The sequence below is a fragment of the Erigeron canadensis genome, chromosome 6 (assembly GCF_010389155.1).
Source record: "Erigeron canadensis isolate Cc75 chromosome 6, C_canadensis_v1, whole genome shotgun sequence".
In the NCBI taxonomy this organism is placed as follows: domain Eukaryota; kingdom Viridiplantae; phylum Streptophyta; class Magnoliopsida; order Asterales; family Asteraceae; genus Erigeron; species Erigeron canadensis.
Window position 1 is genome coordinate 22,234,759 of NC_057766.1, and position 20,723 is coordinate 22,255,481.

The 20,723-nt window shown below is 32.7% G+C and overlaps 3 protein-coding genes across 3 annotated transcripts; 1 reads left to right on the top strand and 2 right to left on the bottom strand.

Annotated features, from left to right (window-relative positions):
• The first annotated feature begins 4,350 nt into the window (after nt 1–4,350).
• On the top strand, nt 4,351–11,542 carry LOC122603737. Its single transcript, XM_043776525.1, has 3 exons — nt 4,351–4,655; nt 8,454–8,798; nt 10,873–11,542. Exons 1-3 carry the CDS (start codon nt 4,401–4,403, stop codon nt 11,416–11,418), a joined length of 1,146 nt encoding a protein of 381 aa, XP_043632460.1. The 5' UTR covers nt 4,351–4,400; the 3' UTR covers nt 11,419–11,542.
• On the bottom strand, nt 8,401–14,109 carry LOC122603736. Its single transcript, XM_043776523.1, has 3 exons — nt 13,955–14,109; nt 11,738–13,178; nt 8,401–8,792 (listed from the first exon to the last, which is right to left on the bottom strand). Exon 2 carries the CDS (start codon nt 13,175–13,177, stop codon nt 11,762–11,764), a length of 1,416 nt encoding a protein of 471 aa, XP_043632458.1. The 5' UTR covers nt 13,178; nt 13,955–14,109; the 3' UTR covers nt 8,401–8,792; nt 11,738–11,761.
• Nucleotides 14,110–16,865: 2,756 nt separating this feature from the next.
• On the bottom strand, nt 16,866–18,408 carry LOC122606270 (expansin-A10-like). The gene is made up of 3 exons (XM_043779233.1): nt 18,205–18,408; nt 17,694–18,006; nt 16,866–17,583 (listed from the first exon to the last, which is right to left on the bottom strand). Exons 1-3 carry the CDS (start codon nt 18,341–18,343, stop codon nt 17,277–17,279), a joined length of 759 nt encoding a protein of 252 aa, XP_043635168.1. The 5' UTR covers nt 18,344–18,408; the 3' UTR covers nt 16,866–17,276.
• Between the last annotated feature and the right edge of the window lie 2,315 nt (nt 18,409–20,723).

Here is a 20,723-nt window from a genome sequence, read left to right on the forward strand (position 1 = left end):
GGTTACAAGTAAGGCAACAACGTACAGACTAGTGGTACCATATATGTATTCTTAACGATAAATCAATTTTATTTTTAAAGGTACTAACATAAAATAAAATTTTTTTAACTAAAAATAGTTGCACATTATAAAAATATTTGTGCATTATATAAAATCTTCGTGTATCAATTTTATAATAATCTAATAATGGTCAAAGATCTTACATTATTCATTTTATTTTAACGCTTGTTTAAAAATAAACATCCCCAATTATCCAAATTAAAATAATCATAAATTTATTTATGTCAAGGATTAAAATCTGAATGTCATTCAAAAGATTAAAATCTTTATAAAATGAGCTAACCCTACATTGACACAAAAATTTAATACATAAATTAATTAACGAAGCAAAATAGATATGAAGAGTTGTACATAGCTTGTGTTCAATACAATTATCATTCAGAAAAGAAAGGAGAAATATCATAATCATTGGGTTTTTTTTTGAACAACAGTGGTGACTGGATTCAGCGGCATGTCTCTTCATCGTCCGGTAGAGATCGACCACGTCACCAGCACAGTCAATCCGAGGGCATGACTGGCGGTGGAAGTCCCACTACCGTTCTGCAGGAAACTAGCTAAATGCTAGAGAAAAACTCTAATGTTCCACCTCATTGGCAAAGACTTCCTAATATGTCTTTCAAAGATTTTGAACCCGTGACCAATATTTGGCTAAAAAACATAAGGGGCGTTAAATGTCCAGTTGGGCTAAATCCCAAGGACTATCATAATCATTGGTTAATTAAGTTGAAATGAAATTATTTTTAATAACCAAAACCATCTTAATTTGGTGTGTATCCGAAGTTAATCTGGAAATGGAACTCGACCTAGTGTTCGACGTGTAGCAAAGCAAATGAGGACCTTAGAAAACGATAGTTGATGAAGTTGGATCAATCGGTTGAGTAATTGTGCAATCTTCTTTGTGAGTTTCATTTGCTTCTTTCGTGATGGATTGAATGGCTTAGTGTGAGCTACAGTGCTTGATTTTAAGTTTTAAGTAGATCGATGTAACTTTGCCTATAAATTGTGCATATGATAAAAATGTGTATATATATTTATGAAGTTTATTTATTTGATAGTCGTAACGTATAATAACGGTTGATTGTTATTTTCTATACCATGGAAAACAAACTGATTCTGAAATAAGACATGTAATAAACTTCCAATTTGTGGAATAAATTTGTGAAAAAACTGATTAAAAGGTCATTATAAATATTTACGGGCTATTGAATTAACACACATGATATATTTTATAGGCCAAAGTACTTTTTTCGTCCCTGTGGTTTTTGAATAAGCACTTTACATCCTCGCCGTTACTTTTTGGCTAAAATCGTCCCTGTGGTTGCATTTCGTCCTTGGATCCGTTAACCCCCTCACGTGCAAGGCACGTGAGGGGCATATATGTCTTTATACCCATTTGTTCCTATGGTTAAGTGCAAAATTCGTCCTTATGGTTTGTCATTTTTGCATTTTTCATCCTTGAATTTAACAAACTTCCAAACAAAAATTTAATTAAAAATCAAAACAAACTCAAATTAAAAACCTACATATGAGGATCTAATTTAATACTGACTGGTACAACTAATTTAATTTAATTTTTTTTTAAATGTTATAAACTTACTATAATATAACGAAAATAGTCAAAATATAATTAGAATTCATTAAAAAAAAAACAAATAGGTTCTTTATAACAAATTACAAGAAAGTTCACAAATTACAAAAAATAACATTAAAGTATTGTAAAAATAATTTTTTAAAAAATTCAAAAATTAAAAAATGTGAATACCGGAAGTACCGGAACGGTAATACCGAAATATCAGAAATAGTTGTAGCGGGGTACCTTCCGATACCGGTATTACGGGTATACTACCGGTATTTAAAATATTGTATGTACGTGTTTGCATTTGAAATTGATTGAGCATATCCTCAAATGTAGGTATATAGGTTTTTGTTTTGTTTGGATTAAATTGGTACGGTAATTTTTGTTTGTTTTGTTTTTTTTTTTTTTGAAATTTTTTCCTGAAATTGTTAACGGCGAGGACGAAAAATGCAAAAACGGTAAACCACAGGGACGTTTTTTGCACTTAACTTTATGAAAAGACGAAAATGCCCCTCACGTGACTTGCGTGTGAGGGGGTTAACGGCAGAGACGAAATGCAAACCACAGGGACGATTCCAAAAGTTAACGGCGAGGATGAAAAATGCTTATTCGAAAAACCACAGGGACGAAAAAAGTACTTTGACCTATTTTATAATGTACTTTCCATTATAGTTCAATAGTGAGTACCAGTTTTACATGCTGAAAGTCTCGAGTTCGAGACATGTGAAAGACATTTAAAAGGAATTTTACAAAAAGTCCTCAAGTGAAGCAAGTTTTGTTTCTGCAAAGGGGGCATGGTTTTACCCCAATTAAATGTCGTGCCTTCGGGCGGTTTAGTTGGAGTTTCTCCTCCTACTAGGTATTGAGGGTGAAAGGGCTCTCTAGCGCGGACCTGGTTAAGACAACGTAAGCTAGATCCCCTGTTGTGAGCAAATGATCCACACCTTTCTATATATATATATATATATATATATATATATATATATATATATATAGGGTAAAGTTATTTTTAGAACCCTTTTTTTTTCGAGAACCTTTGAGAAATTTTCAAATCAAGCCCAACCGATGATTGTTCTTTACATGAAAATTGTTTTTTAATTGTTTTATGAATAACTTATGTGTAATTTTGAAGTTTATAATTGCGTGGAGCATGGATAATCATCCGTTATACAATTATGTGGAGATTTGGATTTTTGATCACATGTGCACGAATATTGGTATGATCACATGTATGCAAGTTGATCATATGTAATCATAGCAATATTCGTGCATATGTGATCAAGAATCCAAATCTCTACATAATTGTATAACGAATGATAATCCATGTCTCCATACAATTATAAACTTCAAAATTACACATAAGTTATTCAGAAAACAATCAAAAAACAATTTTCATGTAAAGAATAATCATCAGCTGGGCTTTATTTGAAAAGTTATCAAAGGTTTTCGTAAAAAAAAAAAGTTTTTAAAATAACTTTTCAATATATATATATATATTAGAAAAGTCACTATTAATCAATAAGATATCTAAATATTTTTAAATAGTTTGTTTTAAATTGTAATAAATAAATAAACATAGACAATTATTTTATGATAGCTCGTTATTTGTTACTATTATTTTTTTAATGTTTAATTAATTGAATAACGATATCTCCTAGCTAACAATTTCATTCCTTCTTATATGTTTCAAGAGATGAGCAAATATTTCAAGAAAAACAATTTACAGACTTGTCTAACTAATGAGTCGAACCCAATATTTATTCTTCATTTTATTTTATGAATGAATCAATATAAATGAATTTACAATTTAAATAAGAAATGAAAGAAATTAAAAAGAGAAGATGAGCATGCGCATATGAGGCTTTCATAGTACACCCCATAACTCTTATTTATATTTCAAAAAGTGCCTACTTTTTTTTTTTTTTTTTTTTATATCCTTTTCGAAATCAATAATAATATATATTGAGTCCCAACCTCGATCATGATTCCGTCCATCCTCAAAAAGTTGTATTGTGTTTCATTAAAAGGTGATATGATTTACAACAAAAACAATACCATAATTACTAATTATTTACTCCCCATGAATATTAAACACCATGAATTGGTATCACCTAGTTATACAAAGGGATTAGTTTCCTGAAATGTAACTATCTTTGACCGAATGTCTATAGTAGAAAAAAACTAAAGTTAGTGTATTGTATGTAAGCAACTTGAAAAAATGTTTATTGTATGTAAAAAAACATACGTGACAACCATATACAGGTACCACTTGTCAGATTGTAATTGGTTGAAACGAAATTCTCACATATAATAAACATTATTTCAAAGTTGTTTACATACAATACACACAACTTTAGTTATTTCCTACTATAGACATTCGTTCAAAATTTCTTACATTCGAGGGAACTAATCCCTTATACAAATTATCAATTTAGAGAGAAATTTAATATTTATGAGAAAACCTCTTTTATAAGATTCGAACCTAAGACTTTATACGAAACCACTGAATTATATGTCATCATCAATGTGAATTGATCCATGACCAAATTAAGACTTAGTCGGGTGATTAAGTGAATTAATTAGATAAGTTTGTTTTTCATAATGAGGAAGAGAGGGAGAGAGAGTAAGCATGACATGCACGTGCACAAAAAGCAATGGAAAAGTAGTGGTGAGATGCATTTAAGTGGGGGTGTCGATCTCTACTTGCTCTTAAAACAAAAGAGAGAGATAGAAAGTAGAGAAAAGAAAAGAAGAGAAGAAATAGATGAGTATGAATAACAGGATGCGTTTAGCAACACTATCAGAAGAACCAATTGATGAAGATGGAGAATACAAACATCATAATAGCATATGGTATACATCATCAAAGAAGGCACAAACATGGCTCAAAACACATTTCTCTTTATCCAATAAACACAACAAGCCCAATAATTATTATCTCAATATTCTTTTAAGTGTTTTGGGTTGCCCTTTGTTTCCTGTCTCCCAACTCCCTTCTCCTGAATCCTCATTTTCTCAGGTAAGTTTGTAACATGTAGAAACCTTTCTTGATCTCTTTTTAGTTAACTAATTAATCTGTATATAATGTTTAAACTAATGTCTTCTTTTTAAAGTAATGCATGATCATTACATCACATTAATAAGTCATTAACCATGATCAAGATCTCGAGTACTACTACTATGTTAGTTAGCATGCATCTCATGATTGCATATACTTCACCAACAATAAATATATATATATATATATATATACACGATATATTTCCAATCTCGTTAGAAGTTGGATATAGACAGTTATATCTCTATTCCGGATGGTAGTGAGACTGTTTCCTGAAGGATTTCCAACAAGCATGTTAAAATTTATATGAGCACACAAACTTATATATATTTTTTGATAATATTAATTTGAGATCAGTTCCTTGCTCCCGTGAGCCTAATTTCTATTTTTCTGTAGAGATCCTGAAAGTTGTTTAATAGTTATATATATATATATATAGGGTCGCAATCAAATGAGAACTAACTTAAAATGAGAACAAATGAGAACACTTAAAAACTACATTTTGATGCATTAAAAGTCCATAAAACTGACATAGTGCATGACTAATTATCATTATTTAAGTGTTTAACAACATATGGATCCGTCAAAATCGAAAAAAATTACGTTTTTTGTCGGATGCATCATTTTGATAATATGCATCCAAGATGGATGCACAAAACCAAAAACGTGATTTTTTTGATTTTGAAAGATCAATGTGTTGTTAAACACTTAAATAATGATAATTAGTTATGCACTATGTTAGTTTTATGGACTTTTAATGCATCAAAATGATGTTTTTAAGTGTTATCACCGTTCTTATTTTAAAAGTGTTATCACCGGAGTGTTACACTATATATATAGGGGGAAGGGAATATGAGGCTGTTAGGCACCCAAGTTGGGTGAAAAACCCCTCACATACCTTTTTTTAAAAGGTAAAAATCATGGGGGGGCCATGTATTTATTTAAAATATTAAAATATTAGTATGTGAGGGGTTTTTCACCCAAGTTGGGTGCATAACAGCCTGATACTCACTTTTCCCATATATATATATATATATATATATATTAGTTTTTAGTCTACTAGTTTTGTGTTGGTGCGTACTTGAGGTCATGAAGTGTTTCTTAGGTGACCGGCCAGTTTGTGTTACTAGTTTTGGCGTGTAAAACTACTACTTCTTTTTGGTACTTAGATTGTATCTTGATGTCTGAAGTGATTGGAGCTAGTAGGGGCTGATCTAACATAACTTCTTTTTTTTTTTTTTTAATGTGAATACTCATTTTAAAGATTAAATCAAGCAACCAACCTTTTTAATAGTAAATTCTAGCAACAAATATGATGTTTCTTCCAACAATACATATGGTTTTCAATTTTCATACAACAAAAGCTTAGCATATTGGTTAAGATGCTAACCTTTTGTTGTATGAAATTTAAAATCATATGTATTGTTGGAAGAACATCACTTTTGTAATTTGTAAATATAATCAAATAAAAACAAATATAGGGAATCTTAACTAGTATATATATTAGGGGTGATCTTATGAAAATAAGTCTATATAATTTATTTACAACCCTTTTTATTGTTTTTGTTTTTGTTGTCGCCATATCCATGAAAAATGACATTTTGTAATTCAAATCGAAGGCAAAACTAAGTAGTATCATTTATTATTTTTAAAAAAAGTAAAATATAAATAGTGATGTGAAAGAAAAATACTTGGAAAACTTTATTAATCATATCATGGCCGGACTAGAATCTTGATCCTCTTTTTGTGGAGATGGCTCGTTTCACTTTTTATAGTCACGTATATGCATATATGCTCACACATAGTATAAACACATGATACAAAATTGATACATACACATATACACTTCAATAAAATGAATGATGTTGACAAATTAAAAACATAGATATAAAGTTTCCAACACTAATAATGAAGGATGGAATTTTGAAGGAAGTAAAGGGTCTAGTCCGTACAAAAAAATTTATTTCTATTACTAATATTATAATAACGTTTAAAATATTATAATAACGTTAAAATAATAATAATAATAATAATAATATAATATACCGTTAAAAATAATTGTTATATTACATATTAACCCCTATAATCATGGTAGATTTTATGTTCATTAAGTTTCATCCCCTTATAATAGATGTTTAAGTTCCGCCAATGACACTAATGAACATTCATGTCCAACTTTTTTCTATAAACTAGTCTAATATTTGCGCAAGACGGGAGTAAATAGTATTCATTAGCAGTGTCCGAAATTTTTTATGGTGATTGTCGTAGGTGGTCTAATAATGAAGAATATACAGTGACTTGTATATTTTTTAAGATAATTTAACGTGTAATTTAGTTGATAATAGATTTTGTATTTTTTTTAAGTTACAAAAAAGTTCATTCCATTTTACAATAGAATAATAGATATTTATCATTTTCATAACTAGAATTGGAAAATTATATAAAATGAGTTACTTGTAAAAATGTGAAATTTGACTAAACGTATACTATAAAAACTAAAGTTATTGAAATTTAAATTGTAAAGTTATACTGGTCATATCAAAAGATCAAGTTTTTCAACAATATGTACATTCTTTATAAGGAATGATAGATAATTATCAAACAAAGTTGTTCACTAATTCCATTTAGTGTTTTCTATGCTAAAGGTGTTCGTCAATATTATTATAAACTAATTAGGCTTATTGTATCAAAATTAATGAATTTTTATCAAAAATGAAATGGTATGAATAAACTTTCAAAATTATCATTTAATATATCTTTTGCATTATACATTGCAAATCTTTTTATTTGATTATGATGGTATATGTAATGTAATCCTACAAAATTTTGTAATAAAATCATTATACACGAAGAAATGGGTATGAAATATTTGTGCGATGTCCTCATCTACCAAATCTTAGAGAATAAAAGTTGGATGGAAGATGTAAAAGTTTAATGGAAAAAGAAAAAAAATCATAAAGGGTAGCTTTAAAGTAAATTTTGGGCATGGTCTAGAAGTCAAGTGTATCTGTATATATATCAATAAATGCCATGAAGACCCCTACTGTTCGTTTTTCTTATTTTTGTATCTGGTCAGCAGTCTATGTCATCTGTGTGCCTTCTCAAATGGAACAACATTTATATTCATTTAACCTAACTTTTCAACTAACATTTCAATTCAATAGGTTCAAGACTATACATTGGTCAAACCAAAAGATAGAGTTAAATTGGTCAAAATTTGAGGGGCAAATACAACATATATATGCCTTAAAAAACACATAACCACTAGAAATATATTGATCAATCTTGCATTTACTATAACAAAAAGGTGTAATATATTCCTTCTGATTTGACCGCTGCAATGTTTAACTCGCACATAGGAATTTAATTTTTTTTTAAACGCCAAATTTGACCTAAAAGACGTGACTCCGTATATACTCAACTCTAATTCCAAAAGAAACCTGTTATTGGAAAACCTCGACTTCGATCTCAAGAACATTTTGCTCATACCAAAATTTAAATTCAAGATCTCAAGGTTTCATTATATTGTACATATCCTCATGATTTAATGACATGGTATGTTAGGAGGATTATTAAGAACAACTTAAAGAGGATCTATCGTTGTTATGGAGAGAATCGTATTGTCGTTTCAGCATGATTCTCTCTCACACGCTTTGTATGCACATATACATGAAATTGTTTCGGTTAAGCTGCAACAATCTGATCATCTAAATAAAAAAGAATATGGATTGTATAACTGTGAACCGTTCTGTTTTGTAGGTTTCATCATCAGCACAATACATAATACAACATTTCACGGCAGCCACTGGTTGCAGGAAGCTAGAAGGGACAGTAAGGAATATGTATGCCACTGGAAAAGTTACCATGGCCATGGTAGATGAACTCAGCTCAAACGGATCAACCACCATCAGTAATATTGGGATGCCACAGAAGGGTTGCTTTGTTATGTGGCAAATGGTACCAAACAAGTGGTTATTTGAGCTTGCTGTTGGCGGCCACAAAGTGGTTGCTGGCAGTGATGGCAATGTTGCTTGGCGGCATACACCGTGGCTTGGGTCTCATGCTGCCAAAGGTGGCGTCCGTCCACTCCGCCGTGCTCTTCAGGCAAGAAAATACATTACCAACTCAGTAACACTTCTTATAAAATTGTTTACAATATATAAAGGGAAAATGATCCGTATTGCAGACTTTACATAAGCTTAGGTATTGACACATTAAAAAAAGTTACAGATTAAACCTTTGAATTTGATAAATATACATAACCCCCCAGAATTTTACATAATCCCCTCTCTGCTTTACCTAAGATAGGTACTGCAGGCTTTACCTAACCTTTCCCCATATATAAAACATGTAAACAATAACAGAATAAAAATTATGGCATAAACACTTAAAATGCAATGACCACCTAAAATGCATTCTAAAAAAGGTACAGGATTGCCAAAAATGCATATCCTAAAAGTCTTTTAGATACATTAGTCATTAGATCAAATGTTGTCTAATTAACACATATTTATATTGATAACAAACATCACTAAGATTTTATCAACAGTTACAGTTACACATTATCCATGATGTTTGTCTATAAAAAAACTATTTAATTAGTCAATAATTTGAAGGTAATTTAAACGTTTTCGTAACAATCCAACATATTTATCAAACTTCATATCCATCTTTCTGATTGCAACATTTTCATTAAAAAACTTCAAACCAGAATTACCTACTTGCCCACAATAACGATTCTTAATCGTCGATCGTGTTAGGGTCAGCACTGTTATAGTTACATTTCTAGTATATTTCTTAATAGCTCGTATATTACAGCAAATATCTCATGATTAATAGTCTTCTCTGGCAACTACATATCTAATAGAAAATGAACCAGAACTGATACTTGATATTTAGATAATAATTAAATATTGTTACATAAGGCCAAAAGTTTCAATATTGGACCCGCAATTTTATGTGATGTTTGCAAGAAGGTACTGTTTATGAATTTATCCCAATGTAATCTTTCTGGGACTAGATATTTAAATTAAATGTTCAAGAAGAAAGTGGCAAACAGCTTTGGCAATTGGCCCACTTTGGTGGGTGTGGTATGTCATTTTCCCATTTTGTAAGGTACTCTAATATTCTTCAACTACCTTTTCTTTTCCAATGGATTCTCATTGTCATGAGATCAAATTCACATGCGTTAGGATGGTCCACATGCTTATAAAGTTAACGAATTCAGTCCCTACAAATTCCTAACCCTTTAGGTTAAGTTATGAGTTATGACTAGTTGACTATCACAACTGATCTTAGAGTCAGCTTTACCTAGCAGCAAGTTGACATCAACACCACTAAACCTAACTTAAAGATCCTTAGAGATGTAAGCAGGTCATAATCCCCTATTGTCGATATTCATGACATACTAAAATTGTAAGATCTACTTGGAACAGGTTGGATAACTAGTCAAAACGGGTTCATGTCAAAAGAATTTTTTAAAGCGGGTTTCAGTGGTCATGCAGGGTTAAATTGAACTGGCAACATTTTTATCCAGTTCTTTTGAATTATATAAATGACTGATGTATTACATATGAGAACAAGATAATATAAATGATGCAACTAGAATATTTTCTAAGTAAATCGATTTATTTTAATTCAAAGATGAATAACTTTTTAGGGCTTAGAAAACTTTCAACCTGTCTTCACACTTGACCCATTTCATTTTCAGTATGTTTGAGTCATTTGAGTGTAACCGGATCAACCCATTGATGAATTCATGAATGGGCTATAATTGCCACCTCTATTTATTTCTAGTCAGCTTGGGTCCCTTAATTCCGAAACCTGGTCCTTCACACGCACACTACCCACACAAACATAAAGATACCCAAATCTCAAACATTAGACGTATAACTATATATATGTATAGTTGTACCCCTATAACATTCTACGTAGTTTTGAAAGGTGATATCAAGAGCTAGGGAAGTGGTGGTCAGTAAACCATCACTTTGAGGAAGAAGTGACCCCTAATAAATCATTCAATAGTATTTGACAGTGGTTGGTGTACAGCCCAAAAATTCAAGTAGAAATTTTACTTTAAATCTTTGTATTTTTGCTTCACAACACTTTGGTCCATTGACTATTGGCTTCAGTCTCTAAGGTCCCTAACTTGGTAGTTAACTCTTGCTTGTATATGTAGGGCTTAGATCCTATGGCTGTGGCAGGTGTGTTCTCCCAAGCACAATACATGGGAGAAAAGCGAATCGGGGATGTTGATTGCTTCGTCTTAAAACTGTCAGCAGATGATGCAGACCTAGCAGATCGAAGCGACAATACAGCAGAAATGATTAAGCATGTAATGTTTGGTTATTTTAGCCAAAAGAATGGGTTACTGGTGCACTTAGAGGACTCTTATTTAACTAGGGTCCAAGTACCGGGTTCATTCCCCATGTACTGGGAAACCTATATGGCTACAAAAGTAGAGGACTACCGAATAATCGAGGGTGTGATGATTGCACATTCTGGCCAATCAGACGTGATAATTACAAGATTTGGAGATAATTTGAGGGCAGGCCCTGTCATCACAAGGATGGAAGAGAAATGGACTATAGATGATTTGGCATTCAATGTCCCTGGTCTGTCTATGGATTGTTTTATCCCTCCAGAAGAGCTACACAAGGATTGTACAGAAGAAAATCTAGATTGGAGATCAACACTAAATGGATCATCTTCATTGTCATTATGATTAAAGCCAACAGTTACGAAATCAATAAAATGGTACCTTGGTCATCTTTCAAGAGTTTTGTAAAATGTGAACGTGTATGTATATTGATTAAATTCTTAAAATGTAGTTTTCTATCTTCTTTTCACGTCTTTTGGTTAAACTATTGACATACCACATACAATCAAGGCGTACACTATCTTGGTTATATTAGGAGAATAACTGTGAAGTATAAAAAAATCTCAACCTTCTTTACATTGTTTCCAGCAAATAATTCTTCTGTATTAATGCTAGTGAAAAAGTAACAAGCTAAGATATATATCAGCAAGACAGAGGGACTTACTTGAATAAATACAGAAGGCAAAATTCAAATTGCAAATGATCGGTTTTTGTAATACATAGTCCAGCCTGAGTCGTCAGACGCAAGTACTCCACCATCATCACTGCATATTGACTCTGCACAAGGATTGAGGGGAGTAGGAAATGAAGTTCCTTTACCATTCCCCTCTTCCTTCACTTCATGCTCGGTAAGCCTGGGAGACTTTAAAAGTCCATCAGCATCCGTTTCTTCATCTGACAACAATCTACAGCAATCCAAATCTTCCTTATCAAAGGAACCACTTATGAGTCCATCCCTCCAAGACACACGCATTTGTGACTCTGATACATTCTCTGAAGTTGAGTTAGAAATCCATGATGCATGGACATCCAAGCTTTCTATAAAACTCTTGGGGTTTATAAGATCAGAAAGTGAGGATAATTCTGCCAACTCAACATTCAGCCTAGATGGATCCCAGGGTGATGAATTGTCCTTGGGAAATAAGCTTTTATGATGAAGATCATTGGTCACCTGATCAAGTTCAGTTTCGAACGTCATGCCTTCATTCATCCAAGATAAAGGTGCATGCCTTTCTAAACTTGAATCTGAGTTCGGAGTTTGCATGACGTTCCCACTGCCTAACGAGTTTGCAGAAAATGGAGAACTTTCCCCACTGAAATCAAATGATGATGGTCTCTCTTCTGGTAGCATAACATGTTCATCGCAAGGAGAAGTTGAAGATAATTTATTTACAACTTTCTCTGACGACGTCTCTAATACTCCTTGAGCATCAGGACTGCTAAGCGTACAAGGAGACTCACAGGGTGAAGAAGGGGAAGATTCAACTATATTCCAGGACTGGTGCAACGGTTTTGGGGAATCGATTTTCCTAACAAAATTGTCATTTTCATCTTTATCAACATAAGATGGTGACAAATGCCAACTTATTGAAGCTTCAACCGGAAAAGGAATCATCGAGGGTCTAGACTTTGAAAAGATATCTTTCCCTCTTTTATCATTACTAAAACAATGAATACTGTCTCCAGAAATCTCCTGTTCAAGAGGTTCTTTATGTCCTACCGAAAGGATTCCCCTAGCCTTGCATTTTCTCTTATCAACGACACCAGATATTACATGCCCGAAACCATAACAAGTGGAAGGTGCAGCTCCTGAAACAAGAACAGACCGACACAAATTGGACTGAATTTCAGGAGACACAGATGGTTCGGCAGGTGGGGTTTTTGTGGTAGCAGTGCTTGAGCTTTGTTCACTAGATTTAGCAGAATCAGGAACAGAGCCACACAGCATTTTTCCAATAGGAGTATGATCTTCATAATCAACTTTGTTATTCACGATAAACCCGGGAAAGGGAAAGGGGTCACCTCGGTTACGTTGTATCCTATCTTGTGACATGTCCACTTTTCTATCATTACACTTCTCGAACCCAGCTACTGACTTATCCATCCTAAAGAACACATACAAATTTGAAAAATTAGGCCAATAACTAGATACAAAAAAAAGGATCAATATCTTAGACACAGATGCTCATTATGATAGTTGTTCGGCATGATTTATTTTCAAAATACGAGAAACAAATATGGTCATACAAATTACATGATTACACAAAAGCAAAGAACACGGACACAAAACCGTGCAATAATAACAAACGGGAAATGATAAACGTACGTACCACAGAAAATGATAACTGTACCACAATATACAAGCTTCACAACATACTGTACAAACATGTGATGCAGAGTTGTGGTAGATTTATTGATTGTTGTGGTACGAATATCAACTCCCATAACAAAATGCTAAAAATGTGATGGAAGTTAATAACCGAAACGCGTGATTTTCTCACTAGATCTAATGAAACAAAACTCTACTTCAACGTCGACAAACATAACGAAACACATCAATATCACACATTTTTCATGCTAATACAATAAAACAACATGAACACAATATACAATCTAATTATAAATATATTAAATAAAACACAATAAATGTGATTTATATCTTCTCTCATTCACTATTTCATCCCTCATAACAAAAAGAAGCCAAAAATACACAGTGTAATCTCAGTAGATTTGGTTAATAATAAAGTAATAATAATAACAATAATAATAAAATTTACAATATTGTGGATGGTTAAATAACAAGTGATACTAGATAAATGATGTATAATAAATACAGGACAATATAGAGTTAGATTAATAAATCGAAAGATTGGGGGTTTACCTGAAGTGAAATGAATGCGAGATTTGGGGTCAGATTTGGTTAGTTTAGGGCAAATATGAAAGAGAAGAGGGGGGACTGTTCAAAAAAAATGAAAGAGGGGGGAAATGTAAGGGTCAACTGAGTAAGCAACTTTTATTTCAAATCAAAAATGGCAAAATGCTCGCCTGGGGAAGATATTCTTTCTCCTTTTTTTTTTTCCTTACAAACTCAAAAGAAAAATATCCGCCATTCAACTGTAAAATACCTAATGCATTTTATCCTAACACTCTCCGAGTCGGTCGAGTACGCAAAATAAACTTCTGACTCCTCACCTCGTCAAGTCGAGTCCGAGCCACAAGTTCTCCAACATTGATGCAGATAAAATGATGATTAAGCGTGAATCTAACAACTAACGTTTAATTTTCAAGTTTAAATTATTATGTTAATATTTTTAAACAATTATGCTAAAATTTGAAGTCTATATAATTTCAAAAATACTTATGTTTATATATAAATTTCCAATCCGACCCCGAGTTAACTCTAATTCTCTAAAAACTCATGACTCTCCCCTCGCCGAGTAGAGTCCAAGTCACGAGTTTCCCAACCTTAATTTTAGCGTCTTATCATATTTTATTATGTTTGACCGGTTATGGTTGCACCATATTATTATCCAAGTTTGATTTTAGCCTCGTTACAAAATGATGTTAAATATATTACTTACTGTAAGTATTAAAATAAAAATAAATAGGATAAGATCTTGACTTTTAGATCATGGTAAAATTAATGCACGAAGATTCACAAAGTAAAATTTTATATACTGATGTACGAAAATATTCAGCGAAGAGAAACGTACTTCTTTTATTTTACATATAACCTATAAGGCTATATTTTTCTTGTATATATACCCAACACTTAGACAGAAACAAATATAAAGAAAACTCGACTTATATGTAGTGTTAAACTGAAGGAAAGATTAGTCGAGTTTTTCAAAGTAGAACACTGAACACACTTATATTGAAATTAAATAACAAAAATTATAAAAATGGATGAAACAAAAAAAAGGTAATGGTTGGAATTTACTAGTTTCATGTACTGTCTTGATATTCGTAACCCACACCACATAAAATTCATGTCAAGTAAAATATCATTCTCACACATAAAACACAAGATATATATTTATTTCACACATAAAATTCATGTCAAGTTGATTTATGATCATTTGGTAAAATGAATGAAACAGTTATAGCATAATTTGTAATTTTCATACACATTTCCTTTATAAATTACAAAAAAATAAAAAAAGATACAAGGTTACCTTGAAATCAGAATAAACAAAAACATAACTATTTTTTTTTTGAACGGAAAAACATAACTATATTAACAATTTATAAATGACAGTCTGACTTAATATTTGGAATCACAAATTAAATTTCATAAAGCTAAATGACTAATAACAAGATTTTGAAGCAAGTTCAACTAGAGTGAATGGAAAAGTATAATGATCGCTAGACTTTGTGCATAAACTTTGCTCTCTATCTATAAGCAAATCTTTGGAAGGGTTTCTCGGGAAAGTACGGTAAAAAAACCTTGATTGAAGTATGGAAATTTGATATATAAAAGATATGGGATGTTTTGCTCTATACTCCGGTTTAGGATATGGGATGTCTATATAGCTTCGTATTTCATTCTATATCAGACATTTTAAAATCACTGGCATAGTGGCATACTATACTTTAAAAACAAATCCTTGGATGACTTTTCTCGGAAGAGCACGAAAAAGAATTTGACGGAAGTATGGAAATCTGAATAAATATAAAAGATATAGGATGCCAGTTTAGGATATGGAATGTCTATATAGTTTCGTACTTCAGATTATTAGACATTTTACAATAAAAAACCCCATAAACATGAAAAAAATACTTTTTATCGAGGAGAAAATCTTTTAAACAAAAACAACTAAATTATCCCTTAAAATCATATCATTCACTTCCTTTCTATCCTAAAAATAAACTCAAGAACACAACTAATTTTATAATCCACTGTATTCCTTTTGTTTCTTTCCTTAAAAAAACTCAAGAACATAGTGTTAGGACTTCTCACTAAGGACTAGCTTGAGATGGGTGTATCCGAAAATCATAAAAACGTAGTATCATCGTTCCTAGGTCAATATAATGATAACGCTAATTGCAAGGAGGCGTCGCCGTAATTCCTCCCGCCGGTAACCGCGATGAAGTCTGCCCGCTTCCGGAGCCCCATAATTCATATGCAATTGGGCGATGATGGCTAAGCGGGCTTTTCAATCTTAAAAAATAACACCAAAATTATTTCTGTAAAAATATCATAAAATATTTCTAATCTTATAATTGCTATATATTATTATTGATTTTCTTGGGTGTTTAGACTAGCTTAGTTACTAAAATTTTCAGAGGGGCAACAAGCTCTTTTGGAATAAATTTTAGCTTTTTAAAAAAAAAAAGAAAATTGTACTTGTATGTTAGAAATATGACTATGTATATAAGTTTATCTGTATAGCAATTAGCAAGCAACAATGGTGCCACTTTACATGGAGTAGACGGTAGACGGTCACTTTACGTGTCTGGTTTTAGTTTGTTACCGGGCTTATTTACTTACATTATAGACGTATGAGCTTATCGTGACATGTAATTGCAAAATGAGCTTGTTGTCGTCGTCATGCTTAATCGTGTGATACCATATCGTCATATGTCATACCAAAGTAATTTGTATGTTTGGTTTTAGCTTATTTACTAAAGTTTGTATGTCAAAGTTACTTAAGCTTCACTTAAACATGGCGGTTTAGACTTTAGAATCTTATAGTTGCTTGTAAATTGTTTGTTTTGTACTAAGGTGCTTTAAATCATTGTCATTATGCCCATGAAATACAAAGCTTTAATATATTGATTCCACAAAGAGCTGAACAAATCTAGAATTTGTTCTCATTATAAGTAACAAAACATACATTGAGGAATCTTTGACATATACTGTCTACTTATCTTTGCATCTCCCAAAAGGAGTGCATGTAACTAACTTTGAGTATATATTGACTTTTACTATCGCTTATAATTATAAAACGACACTGCCACACCAAGACACCAACCCTTTTGGGGGCTCTTTAGGGGCGTCGTCTAAAAAGACTCGAGGAATCTTAGGAAACAACTGTTGGATTTCCTCGAGTTTAGTTTAGGTACCAATTTCATGGGTCGTTCAAAATGCGCCCATGTATTTGGTTTATCCCATATATGACTATGTTACATTAGAGTTACTATTAGTGATTGAAAAGACATAAAAAGAAAACATTGAAGTTAGGAGATTGGAGTGGAAGGAACTAGAACTGTATGCCGGTATACGTCTGTCCAAAAGACCAGTTAGGAGGAGTCACATTATTTGAAATGACTGTTCTGCCATCGCTTGTTGTTACTTTGAATGATAGTACTTGACCATCAAGGTAGGCACCACTTTGCCAGTTTTGACCCCAGTTACGAGACATTGCTTGCCATGTGTTGCTTCTAGAGCCCTTGATAGAAACCGCGACAACGTCACCAGCACCACCAACATTGGTCAATAGGACTAGGTTGAAATATGAGTGTCCATTGATTGTGAACCTCACTCCACCTTTCTTCTTGCAAGCCACCCTGCCAAATTTGATAAAAAACCATGGGTAAGTTGATTTTATAACTTTTACAACGTGCATTCACACTTGTTTTACCAAATGACTATATAGTTTCTATGGAGTGATTTGTACCTTCTATATTGAACTGGTATTATTCCAGCTTTGTATTGACCAATTTTCAGGAAAACCGGTTGGGCAAGGTCAAAGTGCTGCAGGGGAGGGTTACACCATCCTCCATCGGTGTTTGATTGTGCGGGATTTGGAGGGCAGAAGTTTGTAGCTGTGACAACGATGTGACCTGGTAGACACCATCTTTTATCATTCACACATTTGATCTGAAAACAAGCTCCACAGGTAAGCCCATTGTTAAACAATGCGGTACTCAGTGCAGCTGTGTTTGTACCATATCCTTGGCTATACAAATTTCCATACCCACATGCTCCACCTACACATGATGTATCAACATTAGATATATATTGCATAATACAGTAAATGACAGTCTACAGTGAAACAAGCTCTTAAAATGAATAAAAAAGAAGGCAGAGCTCATGGGCCAACAGGTTGGGACCTTAGCTGTGATATTGTATGCTTAAAAGACTTATTCGGATGATTTAAGTTAATTAGTTGGCATGAATTGTCTTACCCATTGTACCAGAAGCATCACCACCACCATAGAAGGTAGCATGAGCATTAATCCATCCACCGCCACCTTTGCCATTAGCACTTGGCAATGCTATCATGAACGTGACTGCTAGAACCAAAACGATTTCACGAAACCCCATTTAGACCTGCAAAAAGAGATCTTTCTCAGGCTTTCTGACCTCAAAATCTGAAGAGAAGCGGTTAGTTAATGTTGTGAAGGTGTGAATATGCAAGTGTGGAATGTGACCCCTTTATATAAACAACGGGCCGGGTTAGGGAAAACCATATTGGCAGTTAAAGCCTTAACCATATGCCAACTTGTAAATCAAAATAAAATATGTTTTACCTCCTTTTTTTCACATGGTTCATGTTAATATGGAATCATATTCTATGGGAAGAGTAATGAAAAAGGCAACTATAAAAGTTTTCTCATCACACTTGAAAGCATATAGAACAAAAGATAGTTAAACAAGATTTGTTCCTCTAGTTCTAAGCTGTATTATATTAAGTTAAATCATTAATATGGATTAAGTTTATAGTAAGCAGCAAGTAACCTCAAAAGGCTTGTGAAGCTTTAAGCCCGCCACTATCTTTTAAATAATATATGATAAGATATGATAACAGACACTTTTTCTCTCCTTGCAACTGCTTTACTTTAAACTTTATTTGGCTTTTGTTGGTGTTGTGTAGTTACATTTAGTGCCGCCGGAAGACACTTTTTGAGGTCGAGGTAATCAGGGATAGATTCTGTCATTTCAAAGATGGATATGGTCATTTTATACCCTCTAAGTCATATGTTTAGGTACTTAAATCCTTAAGAACTATAGACTACTTGCATACTTAAAAATGATAGATAGATTCAATAAGGAAACCAATAATGATATCATACTTGCAAGTTATTATATGTATGCACTTGTGTATGTTTATGGGTATTACCATCATAACCAGCTTGGTGGTGGAAAGAGAACTATACCTTAATCGAGCGGCAATATTTAGGTTTACATTTAGGTGGTCTGGGTGATAGTAGAGGTAGTAAAATGTGTGCATCAAACAAGTTAGACCACATGTCAAGTTGAGTGATTTTGTAGTGTGAATGGCATCTTGTGTTTTATACTCTTTGAGCTATTCCAAGATCAAAAATTAAAGTTTTACATTAAGTTTGACCTTAAAAAGTTTACTTCTAAGAAACAATACAATATTTTGATGCACAATATGGTGTTTAATATATTTCGAGTTTGTTCAATTTACTCATTCCATCTATTTGAATCGACACACTACATAAATAACCTATCTGTGTATTCAAGATCAAGAAAAAGTTTGACTCTTAAAATATTTGGAATGCACAAATGAAAGATCATTAAAAAGGAGGGAAAGGGAATTGGAGCATGTTGATTTGTGAGTTAGATTTCTTGTATTTACATAAGATTCATTTAATATTGATACCAACACCAACGAAATTCAGTTGCGCCATTGACTTCTTTTGAGTACTTGATAAGGCATGGAAGTACTTTGGAGGTACACTTTAGTTTATAGAGATTAGCAAATACTAATGGCATTAATGATTGGTTGATTAGAATAAAGACTCAAGTGATGCAACTATAACCTAGCACATGAAATCCCATTTGTGGCATGTGACCCTTTTAATTGCAGTTAAGACTGGAATGCCATTGACTTTTATTTTGCTATAAACTAGAAGTAAACAAGTAGATTAATCACATGGTCACTTGGGATTGCTAATTTCTAACACTTGTATTGCAATATTAGTGGATCAAGACTCCTTCAACATTGTTAATAGTTGACCATAGTCATATTGGTATCATAAGCAGAAAAACATGTAGCATTATATTATTGTTACAACTTATATACATATACAGAAAATGGATGTTATGTGATACAAGCTTTCTATTTTCAATATTGTATTATATTTTAATGACAATGGAATTACTCTTTTGGTTAAAATGCAGCTTTGTAGTCCTCAGGTAAGAGTAGAAGACTGTACTTTCTTTATTTCCTTGTGTTATGGCGAAAAGCAAGGATTTTATAGGAAAAAAACCTGTTTGGTATAAGTTTAGTGGCCAGGCCAAAATGACCAGTAGACGAGAGAATCGAAGTTAGTTCACGGCATGGGTTAATCATAAGGCCTTGGATCTTCGTGACATAAACAATACCATGAACCTGTGAAATAAACATTCCCATTGACTCTAAAGGAACTCTACCTTTTCATGAGAAACGAGTAACTCCTGATCTAAAAGTCATAGTTCCTAAACGTTCTCTTCTTTTAGGCGACTTCAAATCTTGCCTCTGAGGACTTTCTACCTCAAATGACGTGCATTTGTAAACGTTCAAGTTGCAAAATGATGGTTCATTATCCTCTAGTAACTTACTGGAGTATATGTGGGGAGTATTTCTGCATAGTTCTAAATATGGTATCACGATCACTTTGCATCACAATTTTGCGATCCCAAATGTTGCCGGTATGGTATTGTACCACGAAGTGGTACTGATGAACCCGGTTCGCTA

Coding starts and splice junctions, on each gene's coding strand:
- LOC122603737 (XM_043776525.1), top strand. CDS start 4,401: ATGAGTATGAATAACAGGATGCGTTTAGCAACACTATCAGAAGAACCA. Junction 4,656..8,453: donor CTGAATCCTCATTTTCTCAG/GTAAGTTTGTAA, acceptor TCTGTTTTGTAG/GTTTCATCATCAGCACAATA. Junction 8,799..10,872: donor CACTCCGCCGTGCTCTTCAG/GCAAGAAAATAC, acceptor TTGTATATGTAG/GGCTTAGATCCTATGGCTGT.
- LOC122603736 (XM_043776523.1), bottom strand. CDS start 13,177: ATGGATAAGTCAGTAGCTGGGTTCGAGAAGTGTAATGATAGAAAAGTG.
- LOC122606270 (XM_043779233.1), bottom strand. CDS start 18,343: ATGGGGTTTCGTGAAATCGTTTTGGTTCTAGCAGTCACGTTCATGATA. Junction 18,007..18,204: donor TGATGCTTCTGGTACAATGG/GTAAGACAATTC, acceptor CATCATGTGTAG/GTGGAGCATGTGGGTATGGA. Junction 17,584..17,693: donor ATACCAGTTCAATATAGAAG/GTACAAATCACT, acceptor CAAATTTGGCAG/GGTGGCTTGCAAGAAGAAAG.